General features: G+C 53.7%; 1 protein-coding gene across 4 annotated transcripts in view; it reads right to left on the bottom strand.

The window, feature by feature from the left end:
* ARMC9 (armadillo repeat containing 9) overlaps positions 1 to 23,317 on the bottom strand; it is an 87,085-nt gene that overhangs the window by 26,795 nt on the left and 36,973 nt on the right. For all 4 annotated transcript variants that reach the window (XM_051999513.1, XM_051999514.1, XM_051999516.1 and 1 more), the window contains 9 exons: positions 14,775 to 14,886; positions 13,695 to 13,787; positions 12,508 to 12,598; positions 11,816 to 11,939; positions 10,432 to 10,571; positions 9,464 to 9,540; positions 9,109 to 9,183; positions 2,896 to 2,986; positions 1,927 to 1,982 (listed from right to left, as the gene is read on the bottom strand). In XM_051999513.1, the coding sequence (XP_051855473.1) occupies positions 1,927 to 1,982; positions 2,896 to 2,986; positions 9,109 to 9,183; positions 9,464 to 9,540; positions 10,432 to 10,571; positions 11,816 to 11,939; positions 12,508 to 12,598; positions 13,695 to 13,787; positions 14,775 to 14,886 (859 nt within the window). The remainder of the gene's footprint in view (positions 1 to 1,926; positions 1,983 to 2,895; positions 2,987 to 9,108; positions 9,184 to 9,463; positions 9,541 to 10,431; positions 10,572 to 11,815; positions 11,940 to 12,507; positions 12,599 to 13,694; positions 13,788 to 14,774; positions 14,887 to 23,317) is intronic.

The following is a 23,317-nucleotide window of genomic DNA, read 5'->3' as shown; positions in this document are numbered from 1 at the left end:
CACACCCCGCTGCGGCTCGAGGATCAAGGCTGGTCGAGCCTTGGCCCCTGGCTGTGAGCCGCCTGTCTCTGGGCTCCCTACCACTCCCGCCCGCTGCTGACCATGACCCACCTGGGCCACATTTTCCAGCCTCTTCACTCTAGCTCACAACTGTGCCTCATGTTGGATCCCCCTTTTGCTCCCCAGCTTCCGAAGGGCTTCTGGGAAGACGTCCCGAAAGCTGCCATCGCTGAGAATTTTCCTCCCTGGGACCTTCCAGCGCCCTCTGCTCCCCCATATGTTCTGGCTATTTGGGGCTACACCCCCCTCCCAGTGATGCTCTAGGAAGGATGTCTTTGCCTCTTAGCCAGAGCCCTACCTGGCACTCTGCACACAGTAGGTGCTAAATATTTGCTACAGTAGGGGTAGGAATGACCCCTTAGACACACAGGGACCAGTAAAGGTAACGTGGCGGCTTCCCTGGCAGCTGCCGCCCGGTCCCTTGGAGGCCAAAGGAAATCCACGCTGAGGGCCACAGCCTGCCGCGTGGGGCGCGGAATGGCCACTTCTCGGGCCTTTACCCTCCCTTTTATCATCACAGCCCTAGCCATCGTCCATCCCCTTTTCCTCCATGAAACAGGCTCCAATAACCCCTCAGGCATTAACCCAGATTCAGACAAATTCAAAGGCGCCCTAGGAATAATCCTACTGCTTCTCATACTCCTCTTACTAGCCTTATTCTCACCAGACTTACTCGGAGACCCGGACAACTTCTCACCAGCCAACCCCCTAAATACCCCACCTCACATCAAGCCAGAATGATACTTCTTATTTGCCGGTGCAATTCTCCGGCCAATCCCCCACAAACTAGGAGGAGTTCTTGCTTTCCTAGCCTCTATCCTAATCCTCCTATCATCCCCCTACTGCACACAGCCAATCCACGAAGCATAATATTCCCACCAGTTTCTCAAACCCTATTCTGAATTCCCGCCGCCAACCTAATCACGCTCACCTGAACTACTTCCTTCTAATCCTTGTCCTTATACCTCTTGCAGGCCTGTTTGAAAACCATAGACTAAAACCTAAGTGAAGAGTCCAAGTAATTTAACCAAAATACTGGCCCCGTAAGCCAGCTATGAAGGTAAAACTCCTTCCTGGGACCCATCAGGAAGAAGGCACTACGCCCCACCATCAACACCCAAAGCCGATATTCTATTTAAACTACTTCCTGCGTACCAAAAAAAAAAAAATAAATAAAAATAAAAAAAAAAAAGACCCCCCCCCCCCACAGGATGCACTGATCGTTTGCAGGCTCGCCCAGACAAATGGCTGCCCATCGGTGACAGAGGACTCACGACTTCCCAACGAAGCCCCCTCGTTCCCACGACACTCTCGCTTTTCTCCCGGACGGAGCCGAGCTGCCTCCCATTTTCAGAGGCCTCAACATCTCTGACTCTCAGCAGATGCTTCTGTTCTTAATAATCCCATGTCTGACACTCGACTGGGTCTCCTCCTCCCCCGCCTTTCCCTCCATCATCACAGCTTCCCTGTCCTGGCTGAGGGCATCACTGTTTTCCCTGTCCACAAGCGCCGCCCTCCTCCCCCCCCCCCTTTCCCCCCAGCCCAATCCAAGCTGGGCTCAGTCTGCTGATTCTGCTTTTAACAAATGTTCCAAGTAAGTTCCCTTATAAACAAGTCTGTGGTCCACTGAAACCCTCAGCTCGCCTTCACCTCCTGCCCGCAGAGGATAACTGTTCTAACCATGACTTTAATGGTCGCCTTGGGAAATTTCACCTCTTCACATCTACCGCTCTGACTTGGGGAGACCTTTTGGGACCCTCGTTCCCTGCTTTCGGATCGGCTTTCTGAGGGAAAGACCTGGGCCGCGATATTTACAGCCAAAGTTCTGTCGGCTGCTACAGGAGCTCAACAGACCCTTCAACTTACTTCGTCATCTTCCTCCTCTTCATCATCAGACTCGAGAATCGTGTCCGGTGGATCTTCTACAAAGCAAGAACCAAGTCGATAAGGACGGGAGCTCCCGGCCCTCCAGCCTCACTCAGGGCGCCCCCCTACCCCCGGGGAGCCGGCCGGGTCAGTCCCTGCTCCCGACTGCGGCGCCTTTGGGGAGAGCGGGGCCGAATCCCTTCTTAAAGCAGAGAGTACTCTCAGGGGCCTCGTGGCTCAACATCCCCCTTCGCTGACACAAGGACGGCCTTGTCAGCAAGAAAAAAGGTGGGGATGGGACAGATGTGGAAGGCCGTGAAGATCTCCAGGGAAGGGGAGGAGCGACTGGGGGGCAGGGGTGGCAAAGGGTGAAAAGGATGGAGCGGGATGCAAAGCTGGCAGGGAGCAGACAACTGGGGCGATCTGCCAGGGCCGGAGCCCGGGTGGCAAAGTGCTCATCGCCTCTAAGGTGCACCGAATGCCAAAAGGAGATTGTGAAAGATAGAGTGCCAGGGCCTCTGTGCCTAGGAAAGCGCCCGAGCCCTTCCTGGGGACTCTCCTCTCTGCCAGGAGGTCTCATGTGACATTGCCCTCGCCACTTCTTGAGGAAAGCAGAAGAGACTTCTCAGAACAGCCTCCCCCCAAGTCCCGACCCCCTCATCTCCGGGCGAGACGGAGCCAGGTCGGCCTATGCCCAGGGTCTCGCCGCCACCCCCTCCGACAGCTCCCGTCCGTCCCTGGGGTCCGACATCTGGTCCCCAGAGGGCGGCTTTCATGCTACATTTTTCCCTTTGAAACCTTTTTGAGAAATAATTATTAAAAGGAATCTCCACAATCCCCCAAGTGGCCACAGAGCCCGTGGCCTGCAGGCTCAATAACCCGCCCAGCTGGCTTTTCTTAGCGAAGTCTAGCCCACGGACATGGCAAGGATCTTGCCAGCACAAAGGGGCGGCCGCCATTTCCTCTGACCTGAATTAAGCTGCTTGATAATAAATTCGATCTGGCGAATCATTTCGGCGTTGCCTTCCTTGATGAAACAGCGAAGGATTTCTTCCATTCCCTAGATGTTTGGGAGAAAAGAACGGGAAGGGTTTCGCTCTCCTCTTCGGGAAGGAAGCCCGGCTCTGCCGTGGGGTCTTTCCCTCTCTCCAAGAAATTATTTGGTTAGGGAAAACTACCGAGGGAAAATTGCCACCATGTTGTCCAGCCCCTTCAATAACCCACCATGAAAAAAAAAATCTACTTTTGGTTTCAACAAAGAGCTTGCTCAGCCCTATGGACCTCAATTTCCTCATCTGGAAAAAGTGAGTGGACAAAGTCCCTCCCGATTCCAAATCTAAGTTCTGAGAAATTTCTCCCATCCTCCCTCCCATTCTCTCTATTCTCACTGCTACTACTTTCTTTCTTTCTTTTTTTTTTTTATTAAAGCTTTTTATTATCAGAACATATGCATGGATAATTCTTCGACATTAACCCTTGCAAAACTCTGGGTTCCAATTTTCCTCTCCTTCCCCCGCGCCCTCCCCTAGATGGCAAGTAGTCCAATAGATGTTAAACATGCTAGAAATATATGTTACATCCCATATGTGAATATATAGTTATACAGTTATCTTGCTGCACAAGAAAAATCAAATCAGAATGGGGAAAAATGAGAAAGCAAACAACAACAAAAAGAGTGAAAATGCCATATTGTGATCCACACTCAGTTCCCACAGTCCTCTCTGGGTGTAGACGGCTCTCCCTCACAAAACCACTGGAACTGGCCTGAATTATGTCATTGTTGAAGAGAGCCCCATCCATCAGAATTGATCATCACTTAATCTTGTTGTTGCCGTGTACAATGATGATCTAGTTCTGTTTACTTCCCTCAGCATCGGTTCCCATAAGTCTCTCCGGTCCTCCCTGAATCATCCCGCTGATCGTTTCTTACAGAACAATAGTTTTCCCTAACTGCTGCCATTTTCTATAATCTTACAGTATTGCCTTACCAGGTCACAGAATCACCCCAGGATTACAGTCCTAGAGCTGGAAGGAACTTTGGATGCCTCTTATTTAGAGCCGGTGTTCTTTCTCTCAAACCCTGAGGGTCTTCACTTGTTCTGGATGTCGGCTAATCGTATGTAGTATCCCAAGGGAAGGAGGCCGTGTCAGGGGTGGGCATCCTGACTGCTTTGGGGGCCTGGGAGCCCCCAAACATAACATAAAGGGTGTACGGGAACATAAGTGTTGCTTATGTGGATGACAACGGCACTCTACTTTTAACTCGACTATCCGTCACAAATGGACAAATGGCTGTAAGAGGTTTCTATAAAGATGTCCCGACTGGGGCTAAGGATGACAGGAGCATTAGCCAACATTCCGAGATTTTCAACCGACAAGCGGAGAAAAAGACTTGAAATTATCAAGAAGATTAATCGAAACACGATTTTGGTAGCCACCATTAACAATGACCCAAAGTGGTGAACCGTGATTAATAAGCAAGACATCGTAAAACTACAGAATGTGTCGCTGATCTTCCTCTGCATGTCCAGCGCAGGACCCAGCACGCAAGATGAGTTTAATCAATGTTTACAGACTGAATGACTGATTTACAAAAACTCTCCTACTGGGCCATTTAAGAAACTTGGAGACAACTTTTTCTAAGTTACTTAAAAATGTTCCAATTTTCCTCTCCTTCCCCCGCGCCCTGAAAAGTAAAGCTTTTCAGAGAGTTTTATACCCATTTCCTAGAACCAATTTTTAAAAGATTGACCACTTTCTGCTTTGTTTGCAAGAGCAGCTGACCGACACCATCCCAAGCCTGACAGATGGGTCGGAAGAGTTTCACAATTCGGTCAACGCAGTCAACAGTGCACTTTGGCCATTGGGAGCTCCCCATTTGGGGGCAGCATCTTTCGATTATGACAGCTCTCATAAGCAAGAAAGGGAAGAGCATGACCTTGGGATCCAGATCTTTGAATCGTTACTGCAGAATGAGGTGCTAAACCAAGAGGTTCAAAAATAAAAATGTTTTTAATCTTAGAAATCTTATGAAAATATTATTAATGATTATCACTTGGCCTCTGCTCAGTTTCCCAGCTGTCTCTTTGTTTACATCCCACCCCATTACTCCTGAGCCTGGCTACGAGGTGGGATTGTTACTGCACGACTGGCCGTCAAACGGAGCTAAGGACGCCTTCTCCCGTCATGTGTGCGCTCTCGGCCCGAAGCCTGAAGGGCCCGTTTCGATGCTATTATAATCACGTCCCTATTTTTATCTCTCGCAGCCCATTTCTATAATCAGAGCGAGTGGTCAGTAGAAGCCACGAGCCTGGTACAAGTATGGAAATCTTGCCGTTTTCAATCTACATATCCTACGTACTTGGCGGGCAAGGAGCCTTTATTTGGCCTGTTATCAGACGCACACCTGTATGAAATTAGGGTCCATTGTAAATGGACACACTGACTATGGGCCTAATGGGGAGTCCACTGATCACTGAAACAAAATCGGAAACATCTTCAGCGCGACTCTGAGAAGAGAATTTTGGCGCCATCGGTTTTCTTAGAGGGCTGTGACTTCATGGGATATTTTGTGTTACGTCAATGAAAAAGGTCATTTGATTCCAGTTTGTTACTGGAAATAACCATATATCCCGTGGTACAGGCACGATTTTTAATAAATGAGCCTCCCAAGGCTTTTACGCTCAGAGAAGAGAGCCTCTACTTGAAGGATGGGGTTGCTCAGGCTTCTGTGCCTCTCACCAGCTTTTTCTTTTCTAGGCTCCCGAATGTCACCACCTCCCTAACTCTGAGACTCTGGGTCCCCGGGACGCCGCCGCCATCTTCCAGTCCCCCCTCCTCAGTGGGGCCTCAGCTGGGGGGGCCAGCTCCTTGCCCCTTATCAGCCTCACATGGCTCCAGAAGATGAGCCTTCGCCCCTTTGCCTCCCAACTCCTGGAGAAGGGAAGGATGGGGTACAGCTCCTGGGGGGGGGGGTGCGGCACTAACCCGTGGGCTACTTGGCCTTAAGCCCAAGGGCTCCTGGTCTTGGGAACGCAAAAGTTCTACCAACTGCTGACTGGTGGACAATGAAGCTCCTGGTCTCTCTTTTTCCTCTAAGTTTATCTTCTCGCTCCGGGTTCTTGGCTACCTTCTTTCGGAACGCAGCCCGCCTTAATGGGTGTAAAATTAGAGCAAACGTCGCCCCTTGACGTGGAGAAGGGTCCGAGCCTGCAGATTCTCTTTGGAGCCAGTTCCTGACGTCGGTCTGGAAGCTCAATGTTTTGGGGGTGCTCCATGAACAGAATTCTATGTGTAGTTTACAAATAAGTGAAGATCCCAATGTGGGGAAAAGACCCTCTGGCTTTATCTGAATTTCCACTCCCAGATTTCCCAGAGGGGCCCCAAATGCTAGATGTGAACGAGGAGGGAGGGGGGACCCAGCAAAGGCCCTCTCGGACCCAGAAGAGAGGCCTCTGCACAAGGGAGGCCCGCCGGCCAGAGACACTGACCTGCTGCTCCCTCCCTTCAGCTACTGAGGGTTTTTAAAAGCTGGGGGACCCAGAAGCCCCAGAACTCTCTGATCATTACTGGGCTGGTCTAACCGTGGCCTGGTCTCCAGGGAGGTGCCAGGGAGTGACCGTGGGGAGCCTCCAGAAGGAAGGCCGGCCGCAAGCTGGAGGCGTCCCCAGTTGGGCGGCCGGGCCTGAAGCCCACGGAGACTCTCGGAATCACGTTTCTGAATGTATAAAATAAGGCGTCTGGCATTACTGGGGGAATCGCAGCCATAAGTTAAAAAAACAGAACAAAAGCCAGTTCGGAGGCCTCGGGTTAAAGCCCTGAGCTTGGAAGCACAGGCTTGGCCCGGGAAGAGAAGGCCAAGGAAACGGCCAAGCTTGATGGACCCCGGAGATGGGCCCGGACAACCAGCAGGGAGTCGAGAGGCCTCGGGAGGGGGCCGGGGGTGAGTGGCCGGAGCCGGCGCTCAGAGGCCTGGAGAGAAGAATGCCTGATTCCCCTGAGCGGGAGGCAGCGAGGCCTCCGACGGAGCCGCAGCCAGGCTGGGCAGAGGGAAGGCCCACAGGAGGCCGCAGGCTAGGCAGGGGAACCGCCCTTGCCAGGCTCCAGTGGGCTCTGGGCACCCCCATGAGCAGCCTGAGGCCCTGGCCTTGGCTACACCCTCCCTGGGTGGTGCTTCTCCCCACCTGCCCTAAATGTTCCTGTTTGTCCCCCGACGCTTGCGTGTTTGTGGGGCCCAGGCCCCAGATTTATGGGCCAAATCTTTCCTTACCACCTCATTTTCTTAACGCCTTCACTCTGACCTGTCAAGGGGGAGGGGGCGCCGTGGTTTGGGCGGGCGCAGCCTGGGGGCCACATCCTCACTGAGGCGTCGGTGCAGGAGGCTCCATGGTGATCGCTCCGCAGGCGCGCCAAGGACAAGCTTCCAGGAAATGATGTCATTGTTTCCTTTGGAAGCCGAAGGAAACAGCTCCAGACTCCTTCACCGGCCTCCGTGGAGACCATCTGTGAGTCAGCCTCCGGGAGAGCGCCTTCACCGGGAGGGAGGAGGTCGTCGTCTACACTGTCCAGTGGGGGGGGGGGGGGGGAGAGGAAGAGGCCTTGTGGGAGGAGCCTTTGATAGAAAGCTGAGGGAAGGTCGAGGAGGTCGTGGACAGCCTGCTGCCCCCTCCCCCTTTTCCTCTGATGGCCTTGATGGGTGTGTAACGCCTTCCAGTACCCACAGGTCCCCTGCCGGGCCCTCCAGCCAAGTTGCATGGGCACCAGGGGTCATCTCCACCAGACCACGGGGGCCATGCTCCGCCTCTCCAGGCAGCCCATCCCCCAACAGGGTGGCGGGGGTCCTGGAGGCGCATCTGCTCTCTGGAAGGAGCGGGTCCCTGCTCCAAGCCTGCACAGGGATGGCTGGGGCGTGCCGGCTGCTTTCCCCTTCTCCTTCTGGCATATCCAGGGAGGATGACCTGGTGCTGGGGCCGAGCCCGGGGCTGGGTGGGCCGGGCCGCTGCCGAGCCCCCAGACCCGCCCACAGGAGCAGCTTGGATGGTGCAGCCATGACCGGGGGAGCCTTAACTATGGAAGCTGTGACTGGGGCTCATTTGGACCTCCGTTCAGACACCGATGCTCCGATGGTCGGCAGCCCCACGGCAGAGGCAGACATCACCCCGTTCCAGTCTCCCGTGTGGCCGTGCCGTGCTCGTGCGCCGAGCGCCCCCAGGATCGACTGCGAGCCCCCCAGCTTGGGTCCCTTTTTGTCGCACACTCCCTCTATTGGTCTTTGTACTGACGTCATCAATGAAAAAAGCTGATCTTTCAGGGACTGGAAATAACCAAGTGTTAACAATGAACTGGGGGTCCTGCGCCCAGGGGACGTCGCCTTACACCCCTGGGGGGGGGTAGGTTGCTCTGGGAGCTCTGCAAGCATTATCTCCTTTGTCCCTCCCAACCACCCTGGGAGGGAGGGGTTATTCTGAGGCTCATCTTACAGAGGAGGAAACTGAGGCAGGCCGAGGTTCAGTCTGAGGTCAGACAAGAGCTCGGGTGTGCAAGAAATACCATAAAGCCAAATTCCCAAAGAACCCCCAAGTAAAAGCACCAGGTCAGGGTCACTACGGAGGCCGCGGGGACAGAAATGCCGAGATGGGGCAGAAACTCAGGGCCGACTGACCCTTGTTTTACAGCTGAAATCGTGTGTCCGATCATACCGATCGTAACGGTCCTTAAGGAAACCTCTTGGATTTTAACAATAATCACCAATGCTTGGATCTAACATGTATTTCAACATCTCAAGGGTCAATGTTGGAAAAATTACCCACGCACAGGCTCTGTAAATAAAAAGCCTTAATAAAAATAAATAAAAAACAAACAAATCACCGATACTTACTTTAGGAAAAGGCCTGTCCAGCGAGGGCTCCCAGCCACGGGCCTACGTGGGGCGCTGGCTCCCACCCGGACAGCCGCGACCCCTCCCACGGCAGTAACCGTCCCATCAGAGACCCCGTTCCCAGGGCCCCAGCGAGGGGGCCCGGCCACTTATCCCCTTGACTTGTGGCTTGATTTGGCCTCCAAGGGGAGGGTTTGAGCTACACCCCCTAAAACCGCCCACTCTTTCCCTCGGGCTCTGGGAGCCTCGGGGGCTCTGGGAGGTCCCGGCCCCGCCAGACACGATTCCCCCTCCTCGTTGCTCACCATGGCTCTCGCCTCCTCCCGAATCGACGGGATGGACAGAATGCTGTACAAGGCGCCATTCACGTAGGGCTGGATCTGCAGGAAGAGACACGGGGTGTCAGCGATGGCCTCTGTAACCCGACTGCAACAGGAGCGAGGGTCGCTGCCCGCGCACGGCGGAGCCCTACACGCAGGGATGTGCCGGGAGTCCCAAGTCACGGGGCTGGGCGACCACCGGCCCGCCCCCCAGCCGAGCTCTCTCTCTCTGCGCTAGTTTTCCGACGTGCCATCAACATGGGTCTAAGAACACGGAGCGGCCGCCCTGGAGGCAGCGGGACCCCCGGGCCCACCCAGAGCCCACCCTGGCCACGCCTACCTCGCGATTCTCGTGGCCGAGCAGATCCGAGAGCACTTTGAGCACGAGGCCGGCCACCTTAGCGCACATGTTCTTTCCTGCAGGAAGAGATGGCAGATGGGACTGTGGCCCGGGGAGCGTGAGCCGGCCCCACGCGGGGCCCACCCTCCCTGGGGACAGCGCTGGCTGCAAGCGCCGGGGAGGGGTGCGCATGGAGCTTTACCAGTGACTTCCCATTTCAGCCTCTGACCACTGGGAGCGAGGGGGCTGGGAGGTGGAAGAAACGGGGGCGGGCTGAAGTTAAACGATGGCCCAGGGTCATTCTAAGCCAGGGTCCGAGACTGGATTGGAACTCGAGTCTCCCCGACTCCAAGCCCAGGCCCTGCCCACCTGGAGGCCGGCTCTCCTGGAAGTGGGGGAGGGTGAGCGCCAAGCAGGAATGGGCTAAAAGTGGGGAGGGGACGAGGCTGGGCCTGTGCTGACCCTCCCCCAGCACGACAGCTCCCAGGCAGCCCTGCACTTGGGCCTGGGAGGGGCCTCCAGAGCCTCAGGCTTATCTCCCAGTCCTGATGTCCACCCCAGGTCCCCCCACTGTCCCTCCCTGGCCCCCCCCCAGGGCTCCCTGCCACCCCACTCCGGGGCCCTGCTCCTACAAAAACAAAGACAGGAGTGAGGTCCTGGGCCAAGGGAGACCAGGGGCCAAATGCTATTCCAGACCCTGCCCGGGGCAGCAGGGAGCTCTGGGGGACACTGAGCCCAACCCCTCCACCTCACAGATGGGGATGGGGGTCAGAGGGCACGAGGGGGGGAAGGGGAGTGAGAAGGGCATCCAGGAGGGAGCAGGGACGAGGCCGGGGCTTCCCCGGGGCAGACGCCTCCTACTGGGAGAGCTGGTCCTGCACACTGGAGAGAGCAAAGGGACCCCCAGGACCCGGCCCTCCCGGGTGGCCGCCCCACCCCCACCCCCCCGTTCCCCAGAGGGGCCCGACCTGCACTGCGGAGGCAGAGGTTCATGAGCAGGGCGACGGAGTACTCGAGCGTGTAGTCGGACAGGCAGTCGGGATCCTTGAGCACCTCGATGAGCCAGAAGATGAGGCCGTCCTGGATCATGGTGGACTGCAGCGCGCGCCTAGAACGGAAAACCCGGGGATCACTCACCCTGGCGCAGGCCGGGACGGCGAGGGGGGCCCAAGATGGCCGGGAGGGGCCTGAGACGCTTGGGGGGCCGAGATGGTCAAAGGGGGGAGCCGAGATGGTGGGTCCGAGCTGCCCCCCACGCTCCTTTGCTTCTTAGTGGCCACCAGCAGGGGGGACAGACCCACGCTCTCAGATGGGGCCAGGAGATGACTCCATTTTAGGCGGCAGAAAACAAGAGTGGGCTTCCAGACCCCCGTGTCCTCCTGGCCCTGGGGCTCCAGCCTAGGGGCCGTCCTGAAGGCATCCCCTGCCGGTCTCTTCACACTTTGGTCTGCTGCCCAGCCCATGCGGGGGAGGCCGTGGGGACCATGGGGCGAGATCCGGGCCTGAGACACGGGTGCAAATGTCTGCCGTGGTCAGCCCCTCTCCCCCCCCGCCCCAACCCCCCGCCTCGGTCTCCTTCTCTGTAAGTGAGGGAGCTGGGCTTTGAGGAGCCCCCAGTCAGCCCCGAGAGGCCAGGATGGCCGTCCCTACAACGGTGCTCCAGCCCCAAGGGGCCCCACCGACCCTGGAGCCGCCGTGCCCCCTGGTGGGCTCCGTTAGAACCGCCCAGACCCTCGGCTTCGGCACCACTTGCCCCCTCCCCTGGGCCTGGCAGTTTCCTCCCTCCCTGCTGCTGGCCCCGCCCGTGCCTCTGAGAACATCAGGATTTCACTGACCGGGCCCTTACAGAACCGGGTGCCCCCTGAGCTTCCCGAGTTGGGAAACGTGCGAGCGTCAGAGCGCCAGCGCTCGTGGCAGCTGCGGACGACGTCTCAGCCCGCGGGGAACCCAAACCCGCAGCCCCGAAGCCCAAAGGGCAGCCGGAAAGGGGAGAAAGTTGCTATCAAATGGCCGGACGGGCTCTCAGCAAACAAGGAGGTGCCCCCTCTTACACACAGGCACCGAGGGACCCGTTCTGGGGGCAGCCGGTTGCTGGCCACTGACCCTCCCCCCCAGCAGGAGAATGGGGGCCCAGGGCCGCAGCCCCTGCCCTGTTTTGCCATTTCTCTTGCTTGTTGCCTCTAGGGCAGAGGCAGACTTGGGGAGGAGGAGGAGGTGCTGACAGTGAAGATCCCAGGGAGACTTTGAGACTGTGACGGGGCTGGCTCCTCCCCCGCTCCGGCCCTTCCTGCGGCATCAGCGATGGCGGCTGTACCCGCCTGGGGTCCCGGCCCACCCCGGCCAAGCCCTCACCTGAGGCTGAATTTCTGCAGGGCCCCGAGCACGTTCTCCCGGGTGAGCAGGTCCTTGTCCTCGGCCTTCAGCCTCTCCTCCAGCATCCTCAGCAGCTTGGTGTTCTGGGACAGGTAGAGGCGACCTAGGACGGGGGGAGGGTCAGCTGCACAGGGGGCGCCCTCCAGGCCATCCCTGCGTGGAGAGTCTCTCCGCCGTGCTGGCGCGGGCCGGCTTGGGGGGGGGCGGGGCGTTGTCGAAAGCCGAGGGTCGAGGATTCCTCCTTCAGCAGGGGCTCTCCGGGCATCTGGGAGCGGGCGGGGACCCGAGAGGCCCCAAGGGCTGCATCCTCGCCCGCTCTGAGGCTTCCCCAAAGCTTCCTGGAGCACCCGTGCGAGGAGATCCCGAGCGGGGAGCAAATGCCCCGAGGGAGACGCCCCCCACGGCCGCCTCTGGGACCGCCCCCGGGATCCCCAAACCAAGGAAGCACGTTACGGCTCTGACCCCACGACCCAGCGGGCGAAAGCCCGGCCCGACTCGTGCTTAGAGACGCCAGCTTGCCTTCCCGGCTCCGAACCTCGAGGGCGTTCCCAGGCTGGCCCGTGTGGGAGGGCACTGCCCAGCTGGGGGCCCCCGGGCGGCGTGGAGCAGGCCCGGCCAATCGCAGGCCCCGGGCTGGTGGCCACGCGGGGGAGCAGGACCCCGGGGCTCACCTTCGGCGAGGGAGGCGAAGGCGTTGATGAGCCGCGCCGTGTACTGCCGGACCACGTCGCTCTTGGAGTGCAGGAGCTGGAGCACGCCTCTCTGGAAGGGGGAGAATAAACGCAGAAACTCGAAGGGAGAACCGGGAACCGTCGGCCGCGGCTCAGGAAGGGCCGCCCCGCTCCAGCTCCTCGCTCACACTGACCACTGGGGCCCTCGGATCATTTTCGGATGGGACGCCGGCTTTAACCGCTGCCCGGCCTCCTCTGGGGGGGCCCGCACATGAATCTTTGCACTTCGGCCCCCCCCACATCCTTTTGGGCCCCGCTGCTTCGTGTGTGGGCGGTGGCCATCCCTCTCTCTCCACCCTCGGCCACCCCCCAAATATGCCCCCGAAGGGCCCCTCCAGAGCCCGGGGGTCCGCCGGCAGCAGGGCTGGGACAGGCCGCAGTCTCGCTTCCTAAATGAGGGTCTCTGCCCGACCTTGTCTGTCTGAGGCAACCGCCATTCAATGACCAGGGGCCGGGGGAGCCTAATCCCCTGTCCCCGGCAGCTCGGGAGGGGGCCAGCGTGGGGGGGGCAGAGCAGCTGTGGCTGCCTGCGGAGGGGGCTTCAGACAGCGCAGTCCTGGGGGGCCTGGAGGCATTGAGGTGAAAGGAGACCCGGAGACCCCCGGACTGGGCAGGACCCCTGGCAGATTCCCACACAGATGTCAGAGCCCGTTGGCTCCCTGAGTTCTCAGTCCCTCCAGGGCTGCTGTTTTTGTCCGCATCCGGCCCGCTCACCCAGGGGCGTCCCGAGAGCTCCCGCGTTTAGTAAAGGGGTCTCGTTGTTTTCTTATCTGGGCACCTTGCTTAAGGCAGGCAGAGTGAGGGTCGGGGAAGGGAAGGGGCTGCCCCACAGGGCGCAGCTACCCCAGGGTCCAGGCCAGTGTCGGGGCAGACTCCATGGCCTGGGGTTCCTTCCCAGCCCTGAGCCCCCCGAATCCTCCCCTGAGCCTGGACGCTCCACGTTGGCTCCCACTGATTCCCTCCTGGGCTCCCCGAGGGCGCCTGCCTGCCTCCGTCCCTAAGTGCTCTCCCGAAGGCGTCTCCCTTGTGCCCCAACTCCTTGTGGCCCCCTCCCCTCAGGGCCCCTGCGGCACCAGCTCCCGCCTCCGCTTGGAGGCACAGACAGACAGACAGACCGGCGCCCCCACCTGGCTGTTGCTCTGGCACTCCAGCAGGTCGTTGCTGATGTAGGCCTGCAGCACCGTCTCCCGCTGCTCTCCAGGGTGGGACGTGGTCAGGCGCTAGGAAGGAAGGGGAAAGGCCGGGTGCAAAGGTCATTCTCTCACACGGTTCAAAGGGCCCGGACTCTCACGCTGCACTTATGAGACGCCTACTGTGTGCTGAACAGGTTCTGGGGAGCCAGAGGCAAAAGGGAAACAAGGCCTGACCTCGAGGCGCGTGCAAGGGCCCGAGGTCACAAAGGGAAACCGCGTCAGCGCCAGGGAGCCAGCGAGAACGCGCCACGGGAGGCTTCACCTCAAAGGTGGCACCTGGTCAAGTCCCGGGAAGAGAGGCTGCCCACACAGGGAGGGCGGCGTCATGCCCGTGAGAACAAGGCATCGGCAGCCCAGGGAGGCACCAGGACGCCGGGCTCCAGGCCGGGCTCCTCCAGCCGCCCCCTCTGCCCCCTGGAAGCTTGGACTGTGCCCCTGGGCTGTCCCCTGTCTTCTGGGCAGCCGGTGCCAGTCACTAGAATGAATGGGCAGCAACTGAGTGATCTTGGGCCAGTCCCCTGCCTCCATTCCTGTCTGTGCAATGGGGCCAGCAGCCTCTGTCCCCCGGGATTGAGAGGATAAAATGGGGGATTGATAAAGTGCTTTGTGGCTGTTGTGGTTGCAGGGGTGATGATGATACTGGGGGTCACCTCAGCCCCACCATCCATCTCTCTCCCTTTCTCTCGTTCTCTTTCTCCCCCTGTTCTTCTCTGTCTCGGTCCCCCCGCCCCACGTCGGGCCCACTGGCCGACTTTCTGCCATTTCTCTCCCGGGAGCCGGGGCTGGCAGAGCAGGTCTGGTTCTGACCCGGGGGCTGGGCTCCTGTGCTGGAAGCTTCCTCCGGGCAGCACCTCCAGGGCTAAAACGTGGGCCGGGGTGCCGAGCCCCAGCGTCCCCGGTCTCCGACTGCAGGAAGGGCCCCCGAGGAGCCGAACCCCACGGCCGCCAGCCTGACGAGTGCCCGGCGGGCTGCGGGCCTCGGGTCTGTGCCCACGCGGCCCGGCGCGCACGTACCCAGCGCAGCGCCTGCAGCAGGAAGGCCTTCAGCCGGTCGTGGCCAAAGGTCAGGTCCTTTTTCAGCTTCTCGTAGTCCAGAGACGGCAACAGGGGGACTTCCTTCAGCTTCCTGCGCGGCACAAGAGAAAAAGGAACAAGACTCCTGGTGGGGCGCCTCAGCTAGCGAGCCGGGGAGGCCGGACACTTGGGGAGGGGCATCTGGCCTCGACCTGTCCTTCCTGAGGCCAGAGGGTCAGCTCCTGCTCCCCAGACCGCCCTGGCCCTCTGCCGGCCCCGGCTGAGCCCCTCCCCGGGTCTCCTCCAGCTCCTTGCATCCCTCCTGAACCCCCGATTGTAGAAGAGAGGCCCCAGCCCTGCTCAGGCTCACCAATCTGGGCCAACAATTATAACGGCCTCGGCCCTTCCACACAACAATCCTGTGAGAAATCCACTCTCACTGTCTCCACTTTACAGGGGAAGAAACTGAGGCAGGCGGCGGGTGAAGGAGCTGTCCAGGGTCACCCGGCTAGTCTCCGAGGCGACTCTGCTTCCGGGTCTTCCTGACCGCACGGTCGGTATTCTCGACCCATCCTAACTCAAAATCGTGGCTGACTGACATTGGGGGACGGTGGTCCAAAAGCTGGCTGTCCCCACACCTCCCCATCTCCTGCCCGGGCTGCCTGAGGCCTCCAGGGGTCACACGGTAAGAGGACCAGGCCTGCTCCTCCGGGGGCAGCAAGGGTCCACATGTGACCTTCCTCTTTCCCTTACTTTGAAATTCTGATTCCTGATCCCCACCCCACCCCCCCAAAAAAAGGTACACAGCCTTCTATGGGAATTACATTTTTTTTTGGTTCTTTCATATTATTTTTAAAATTCTGTTTTCCAAATTTTCTTCCTTCCTTTGCCCATTTATTTAGCCCATTACAAATATATGTCACGTGCAAGGAAGCAGGGGAGAGAGAGAAGAAAACATGCTTAATTTGTACCCTGAATTAAACTGAAAAAACGTTTGTGCCCTGAGGTAATCAGAAGATGCGGATTTCATCATGACTCCCATGGAATTGTGGGGGATCACCATGCCGCTCAAGTTTACCAAATCTTTCACAATTGATCAGCATCCCAATATTACTGTCCAGGGCAGCTAGATGCCACAGTAGATAAAAGCATTGGTCCTGGAATTAGGAGGACCTGAATTCAAATCTGATTTAGACATTAGTAGTTGTGTGACCCTGGGCAAATCACTTAACCCCAATTGCCTTGGGTGGAAAAAAAGCCAAACCCAAACAACAAGAAAAACCGCCACCACCAAAGTTCACTATTCCTGTTTCTCTTCTAAGATTAGTGGTCTGCTCACTTTGCTTTGCGTCAGTTTCCAGGTTTTTTCTAGAACACCAACATTTCTTAGAGTACAATAATTTCCCACCCAAAAAGAGCTGCCATAAATATTTTTGGTGCAATACAGCCTTTCCCTTTTTATTTTTAAAAATCTCTTTAGGATAAAATAGTGCTACTGCTCAGTCAAAGAATTTGTGCAACCAAATTTGTATGTTTTATGAATGGGAATTTTATCAGAAAAACTTGCTACAACTCCTCTCCCCCCCCATTTCTTGCTTTTCTTATAAAATTAGATGCATTGATTTTGTTCGCGCAAAACCTTTTTAGTTTTGTGTAATTAAAATGATCCATTTCACTTCCTCTAAATGACAATATTTTGTTCGGGCGTCCTTAACCCATAGATCTAACAGGTCATTTGTTCTCTGCCCTCCCCCCCAACCCTTTTTGTTTTATGATGTCAGATTTTTGGTCTAAATCACATGACCATTTTGAATCGATCTCGGTATAAGACATAAGCCATAAACCGTGGTCTTTGCCTAATCTATTAGATTATTCTCTAGTTTTCCCAACAGTCTTCCTCAAAAAGTGAGTTTTATCTCACCAGCTGAGGTTTTTGAGTTATCAATACTAGGTTACCTAATTTATTTCGCCATTTAGCCTCTATCATACCCAGCAGCAAAGTGTTTTGAGGATTACCACTTTGTAATTGTGACATGATACTCCCCCACCCAATTCCTTCCCAATTTTTTCCCCATTGATTCTCTTGTTATTCTTGTTCTTTCCATATGCACTGTTATTTTTCTCCCTGCCCTACAAAAGAATTCTGTTAGGCTGAAGAAGTAAATGCTTTAGGCAGTATTCTCATTTTTATTGTATCGGCTCAGCTAACAAATGAAAATTATGACCACTCCATGTCATCTTGTAAAGAATGCTCAGTAATTGGGTTTATATAGATCTGATGTGTCGTGCCTGGTGGATTCCAAGACTTCCTGACTCTCCCTATTTTGAATGTAATTTTTCAGTCTCTTCCTCCTAGATTTTATCAGAGATCTATAGAAATGCCGATAATTGCTGTGGATTTATTTTATATCCTGCAACACTGCTGAAATTAACATTTTTTTGTGAATTCTCTAGGGTTCTCTAAGTAAACTATCATATTGTCAGCAAAGAGTGATAATCTTGTTTCCTCGGGCCTTATGCTGATTTCTTCCTTTCTTTTTCCTGGTCTTTGGGCTAAAGCTGGCCCTCCTTATACAATACTGACTAGTGATGGGGTTGTGGACACCTCTGATTCACCCCTGACCTTGCGGGAAAGACTTCTGGCTCATCTCCGTTGGGGACTCTCTCAGAGTCTCCGAGTCCAGAGTTCTTGGTTCAGTGAGGTGTGTTTGGGGCGGGGGGTACAGAGGGAGAGGGAAGTGCTGGGGGTCTACCTAGCAATGGAGCACATCGGCTATGGGTGAATTTGCTCCTCAGTCGCACAAAGTGACCGACTCAAACACTTTTCCCTTTGGCCTCTTTAAGCCATTACTCTCACACGATTTCTTATCCAAGTCTGAACTTCATCCCCTATCACAATCCTCGGCTCCTCACTCGCGATCTTGTATTGCCATGACAACAGGCGGATCCAAGACAATCCCAAAGGATCAGGATGGAGCCTGTGGTCTGTCGGAGGCAGAACCGACCCAGCCTAGTTGCACTCTTTGCTTTTCCCTTTCGCTGTTTCTTCTTGGACCACATGACTAATACAGAAATGCTTTATGGGACGGCCCGTCTAGGGTCTGCATCAAACTGTTCAGCCTTTTAGGGCGCAGGAAAGGGAAGGGAGAACATATGGAACTCAACATTTTCAAAAAATGGATGTTAACAATTGTCTTACATGTAACTGGAAAAAATGAAAGGCTATTTAAAAAAAATTTACAGGCAGCTCAGTGGGATTGTGCCTGAGCACAAGGAAGGGCTGGACTTAAGAGAAAGACCCCAGTCCATATCCTGGCTCAAACACTCACTAGCTGTGTCTCCTGAGGGCACAGAAACCCTGAAGAACTGACCTGTCCGTCACTCCTCTCCTGGGATAGCCCTTTCCCTCCACCACACCTTCTCTCCAGGAGAGAGGCAGGAGCACCTTTGCTTTGGCCTCCTCAATAGCCGGCACAGGGCCCAGGTTAAAAGGGACACTTTCCAAACACTTGTGGGCTGACTGAATGACCATAACACGGGGCTGTCTCACACTTGCTCCTCCTGGGCATCACCATGTGGGAGCCTGCTCAGTCCCATTGATGTGGGAAAGATTCCTATCTTTGATTACCAACCTTCCCCAGTTAATGAATATTATCCTTTAACTCACAAATCCTGGTCCCTTTGAATTCCAATAGAAGATAGGGACCTGTCCCAGCCCCACCCGGATCTGAGCCAACTTTGGAGCTATACCCAAAAGCTCCTCGAGCTAAGTCTCCCATTATAAAAGGGAGACACTGGGACCCCCTCTTTGCAGAGATTCCAAACATGCTAGCCATGTGAGGACCCTCTGTCCGGTGCCCTTCTTCTCTACCTTCACCTATCTCCTTACTTCCAAACCCAATAATAAACCTCTTTTATCAATCTAGCTCTTGGGCCAATAAATGCTTTTATTGGGGACACACGCCGCTACTAGACCCCATTTACCGCCGTATCCTTGCGCCGAATCCAAGGGGATTGCAGGGGAGCTTTGCTTGACTCCCTGTATCCCAAACCTGCCTCTAGACCTTAATTAAATCCTAATTTCATTTAGGTCCCCCAAATCTAGACCTCAACATTTGGTTCCCTGACGAAACGAACACTGGAAGCTAGATAATTTGGCGATCAAACCGAACCCCAACCTTTTTGGGGCACTCAGAACCAATCTGGGTTTTGAGGTGCTTCCGCAGTATTCTTTTGGGAAGAATCTGCGTTCTTTCTTTGGTCTCACTCTATCTCTAAGATAGTGGGGAGAATATCTGTGTTCCGTCTCACCCTACTTGCATTACAGGTGAAAAGGCTTCTATTTTTTACCCTGGCCAGGTTGCAGCTTCAAGAAAGACCTTTGGAATGATGGCTGGGGAATAAAATTCCAGGTCAAGGCAAATTAAATTCTTTTTTTTTTTTTTTTTTTGCTGAGACAATTGGGGTTAAGTGACTTGTCCAGGGTCACACAGCTAGGAAGTATTAAGTGTCTGAGAGCAGATTTGAACTCAGATCCTTCTGACTTCGGGGCTGGTGCTCTATCCACTGCACTATCTGGCTGCCCCCAAATTAAATTCTTTAGAAGATGACTTTTTTTTTTTTCTTTTCTCCCCTCATTCCTTGACTGCAGCAAGAAATGAGTTAATGGAAGAAACTGAAGCCATTTAAGAATTCGGCGAATACCTTTAGGAAAGAAGTCTGTCTTTCCTGTGTGCTTTTCTCAAGTTCTCTAGACTTGTTCCCTGTTTTCCCTCCTCCATTCTTTGAGAAGTTATTGAGGGACTAAGATGGGAATATAAAATATAGGTTATTAAAACAAAATGCTGGTAGTTTACCTTCCTACTTAGATGGTGTGTTTTCGAGAGGTATTGGATAATTTGTAACTGAGTTATGCCTTAAAATTTGTCATCTCTGTTGGGCAATTAGAAGTTATATGAAATTTGGTTCAGTTACTTGCGAACTTTGAAGTTTAAAGTTAAAAATAATTTTTTTTTCTTTGACTTAAAGACAAGGGACAAGAAAGATTGATTTGCAAAAGCAATGAATAGTTTAAATGGAGCATCTAGTATTGGTTTGGGAGTGTTTAATATATGTCGGAAAAAGGTTTAAGCAAATAAGCTTTGGAAGGAGAGAGATGGGACAGAAAGAGATGGTGTGAGAGAAAGAGAGGAAAAAAGCTCTCCAGAAATGGGGAAGAAAAAGGCACAATTCCCTAGTGAATCTGCCATTTGCCATGGGAAAAGGAGATATAGCCCATGAGGTTGGGGCCTGTCTTGAGCTGGCAGATTGGATCCTGGGGAAATTAGCACCCTAAAAAATAGTTAACTGTGATAAGTTAGGGTTGGGAAGCATGGTGGAATGGGGGAAGGGTGGCCACATGGAGTGGGACCTTGTCAGGTGATCTAATCCCCCTTCCCCATTAAGTATGGTGGCTACAACACCTTGCTGGTTCGGCTATCAATTGCTTCTACTGTTTAAAGGAACAGCCTACATTTATATGGTGTTAATAACTGAATGTTGTATTTTTGTTTTTCAAGTCTGCTCTAAGAAGTTTGTTGGAACTGTAAGTTATCTGAAAGTGATTTATTTCTACTAAGATCCCATCTGTCTAAAGCAAATTATTTAATGCTTATTTACGTGTATGGTAGTCTCCTTGTTTAAGAAAAATGATAAAAAAATCTAGAGCAATTTGAGAGGGTTATTTCCAAAAATTCTTTTTTAGAATGAAGAGACTATTAATGTTAAATCTGAACGATTGAAAAGTTTCTTTGATGTGGAAATGGGATACACAACATGCGATTTAGAATTTTTTTTTCTTTGTATTTGAGTTTTTTAAAGGCAAATGATCTGTGTAATGTTAAATTTAAAACTATCTACTTAAATAAGAAAGATAACTGGATAAGCTGTAAAAACCCTTTACTGTGATTCTTGAGAACTAGATTCATCTGAAGCCCTTGATTAATGATAATTGCTGTAGAAGATAAAATCCTTTGGGACTGCAGCTAATATTTGTTGGGAGTTTTGAATTCAGGTGTGGCTGCATAGGTCATAAGGTGGAATGGTTAAAACTTAAAGGACAGTTACCTGAAGTAAAACTGCCTTAGATATTTTAATTTGTGGCCAGACTTTGGTTGCTGCTATGAATCTTTTAACCTTTTTACTTTCTGGGGCTAGAGTTTCTTTATCTAAAGGTTTACTTCGCCCAAGTACTTGGGGCCACTCCCACCTTGCCTTTTGAGAAAGCTGGGAATCTCATGGCCCTGATTAGGCTAATGTTTAGGCTAGAGCCTTTTACACTGTGTGTTGATGGAAGGCAGGGCTATCTCTGGAACCCCAATCCTAGACCCCTAACTTACAGCTCAAGGAGCCCAGGGACTACAGAATATACATACTGTCTAGAGTTAAGGGAGGAGCTATTGAAGTGGAGAACACACCCACTCCTACCACATCTCTCCTTTGCCAACTTGCCCTCAATGTTGGTGGTCCTCTTAGGAGGTTTCCACCGAGGCAAACCCACCATATCGTGCTTCTATAACGGGGGCGGCTCAAATTCCCGGGCTAATTTGAGCTTGCTGGGAGACTCCTGCAGTCTTGGGGGGATTTGTCGCTCATAGGACACTGAGAGGACGAAATCCTGTTTTTTCTTTTGGCAAACGGCCCTCTGGGAGGGCCTTTGTGACACCATCTAGAGACGTCTGGGAAGGTTACGTTATAGAATGGGAAAATTTTCGGGTTTGCCATGAATTGGCTTTCTTCCCCATCCCTGTAGAGATTTTAAGCTGTCTCTTAATGCAGAGACAAACACTGGGCTTGAGAAAAATGCCTCCATCTCAACACCTGAACTCTGAACAGATTAGCTGAATTCCAATCTCTCTGGACAAGTACATCCTTTAAAATACTTTTTTCTTTCTAATCCTGGGACTGATTAACACTTATGCCCTCAGACAAAAGTGGAGAGCCAAAACACACCCAGCACTCTTGTCTCTTTTAAAGCTGAAAGACTCAACCTAGTGAGACCTAGGACCCACCCACCACCTCAACTTTTTTGGGGTCCAAACCTCAATGTTTCTTCCACTCTGCTGCTAACAGCTGTTGGTTTCCCTTTAACACTAACCTGAGACACTGAGCTCGTTTCTTCTCAGGGCAACTTCTGCCTCCTGAAAAAACATTTGGAGCGGGAGCGCCTTTTAATACAAATCTCTCCCAGACTTAGGCCCGAAGGTGCCCCAGAAACTATCCGAGGAGACCCCAGTCACTGTCCCGAGTTCGAGCAGGAGGAACAACGGAGAAACTGCAGCACACCACAGGGGCTGAATTGGCCCCCGGTGTCCTGTTCCCCGGTAGGGAATTGGGGTCTGGCCCTGCTTCCCTTTTTATCCCAGGACAGTCCCAACACCTCGGGCCTGTAAGCTGGGTTGTCAGTGCTGAGATACTTTGCACTCCCTCTGACTCCTTCCACCCCTCCCCCATAAGAGTGGGGAAAGTAGGGGGAAGGCTTAGGATCTTTGCTTATTGAGGAACCAACTCTTTTAAAGAAAGGCAGCACCGTTCAAAGATTTCTAAGAGCTTAAATTGCATTCTTATCTTGATTAGATAGATAGGCCTCTTGTCTACCCTGACTTCTTAGTCCACACCTTGAACCAACACCAGGAGAAATTAGCTTTCCTGGAAATTAAAAGTGAAAGAGCTAAACTCGTGGCTACTTAACACTTTTACTATAGACAAATAATCTTTTGCTCCCAGCATTTTCTCCTACTAATCCTTGCTAGATGGGCCATCAGCATTCTTACAGGCAGCCCACAGAAGGGACCTGATGCATCTCCTGCTGTCCCCATCTCCACCCTGGATGACTCCCCGGTTTTAACCTGCTCCCGAGAGCTGGGCTTCAACCTTTGGCCTCTCAACTGCACTTCTGCCTGGAGAACATGGGACAACTGACCAGGACACACACCCCTTAGATGCCCTGCTGCCATCCCCAAAGCCCACACCTCATGCTTCACTTCTTGGCATGAACCCTCAAATCCCTACGACCCTTGCCAGCTCGAAGCAGTTAAGAAGAGATCGGTGCCCCTTTTCCCACATGCCTTTGGAGGTGACTGCTTGAGGGGGGATGAAGAGGGGACCCCCGAACTTAGAAGATCCTGGAAGGAGAAAATCCTCAATTCTGTCTCGATTTTGCCCCGTGTCTTTTTCCTTAAATGAATTTAAGTTCCAACTGCTTGTGGGAGGAATGATGTGGGAAAGATTCCTATCTTTAATTCCCAACCCTCCCCAGTTAATATAAATTACCCTTTAACTCCCAAATCCTGGTCCCTTTGAATTCCAATAGAAAATCTGGACCTGTCCCAGCCCCACCTGGATCTGAGCCAAATTTGGGGCTACACCCAAAAGCCCCTCAAGCTAAGTCTCCCATTATAAAAGGGAGATACTGGGACCCCCTCTTTGCAGAGATTCCAGACATGGTAGCCATGTGAGGACCCTCTGTCCGGTGCCTTCTTTATCTCTACCTTCACCTATCTCCT

This window comes from Antechinus flavipes, chromosome 4, assembly GCF_016432865.1.
Source record: "Antechinus flavipes isolate AdamAnt ecotype Samford, QLD, Australia chromosome 4, AdamAnt_v2, whole genome shotgun sequence".
In the NCBI taxonomy this organism is placed as follows: Eukaryota; Metazoa; Chordata; class Mammalia; order Dasyuromorphia; family Dasyuridae; genus Antechinus; species Antechinus flavipes.
This window is presented reverse-complemented; position numbering and strand designations above follow the sequence as displayed.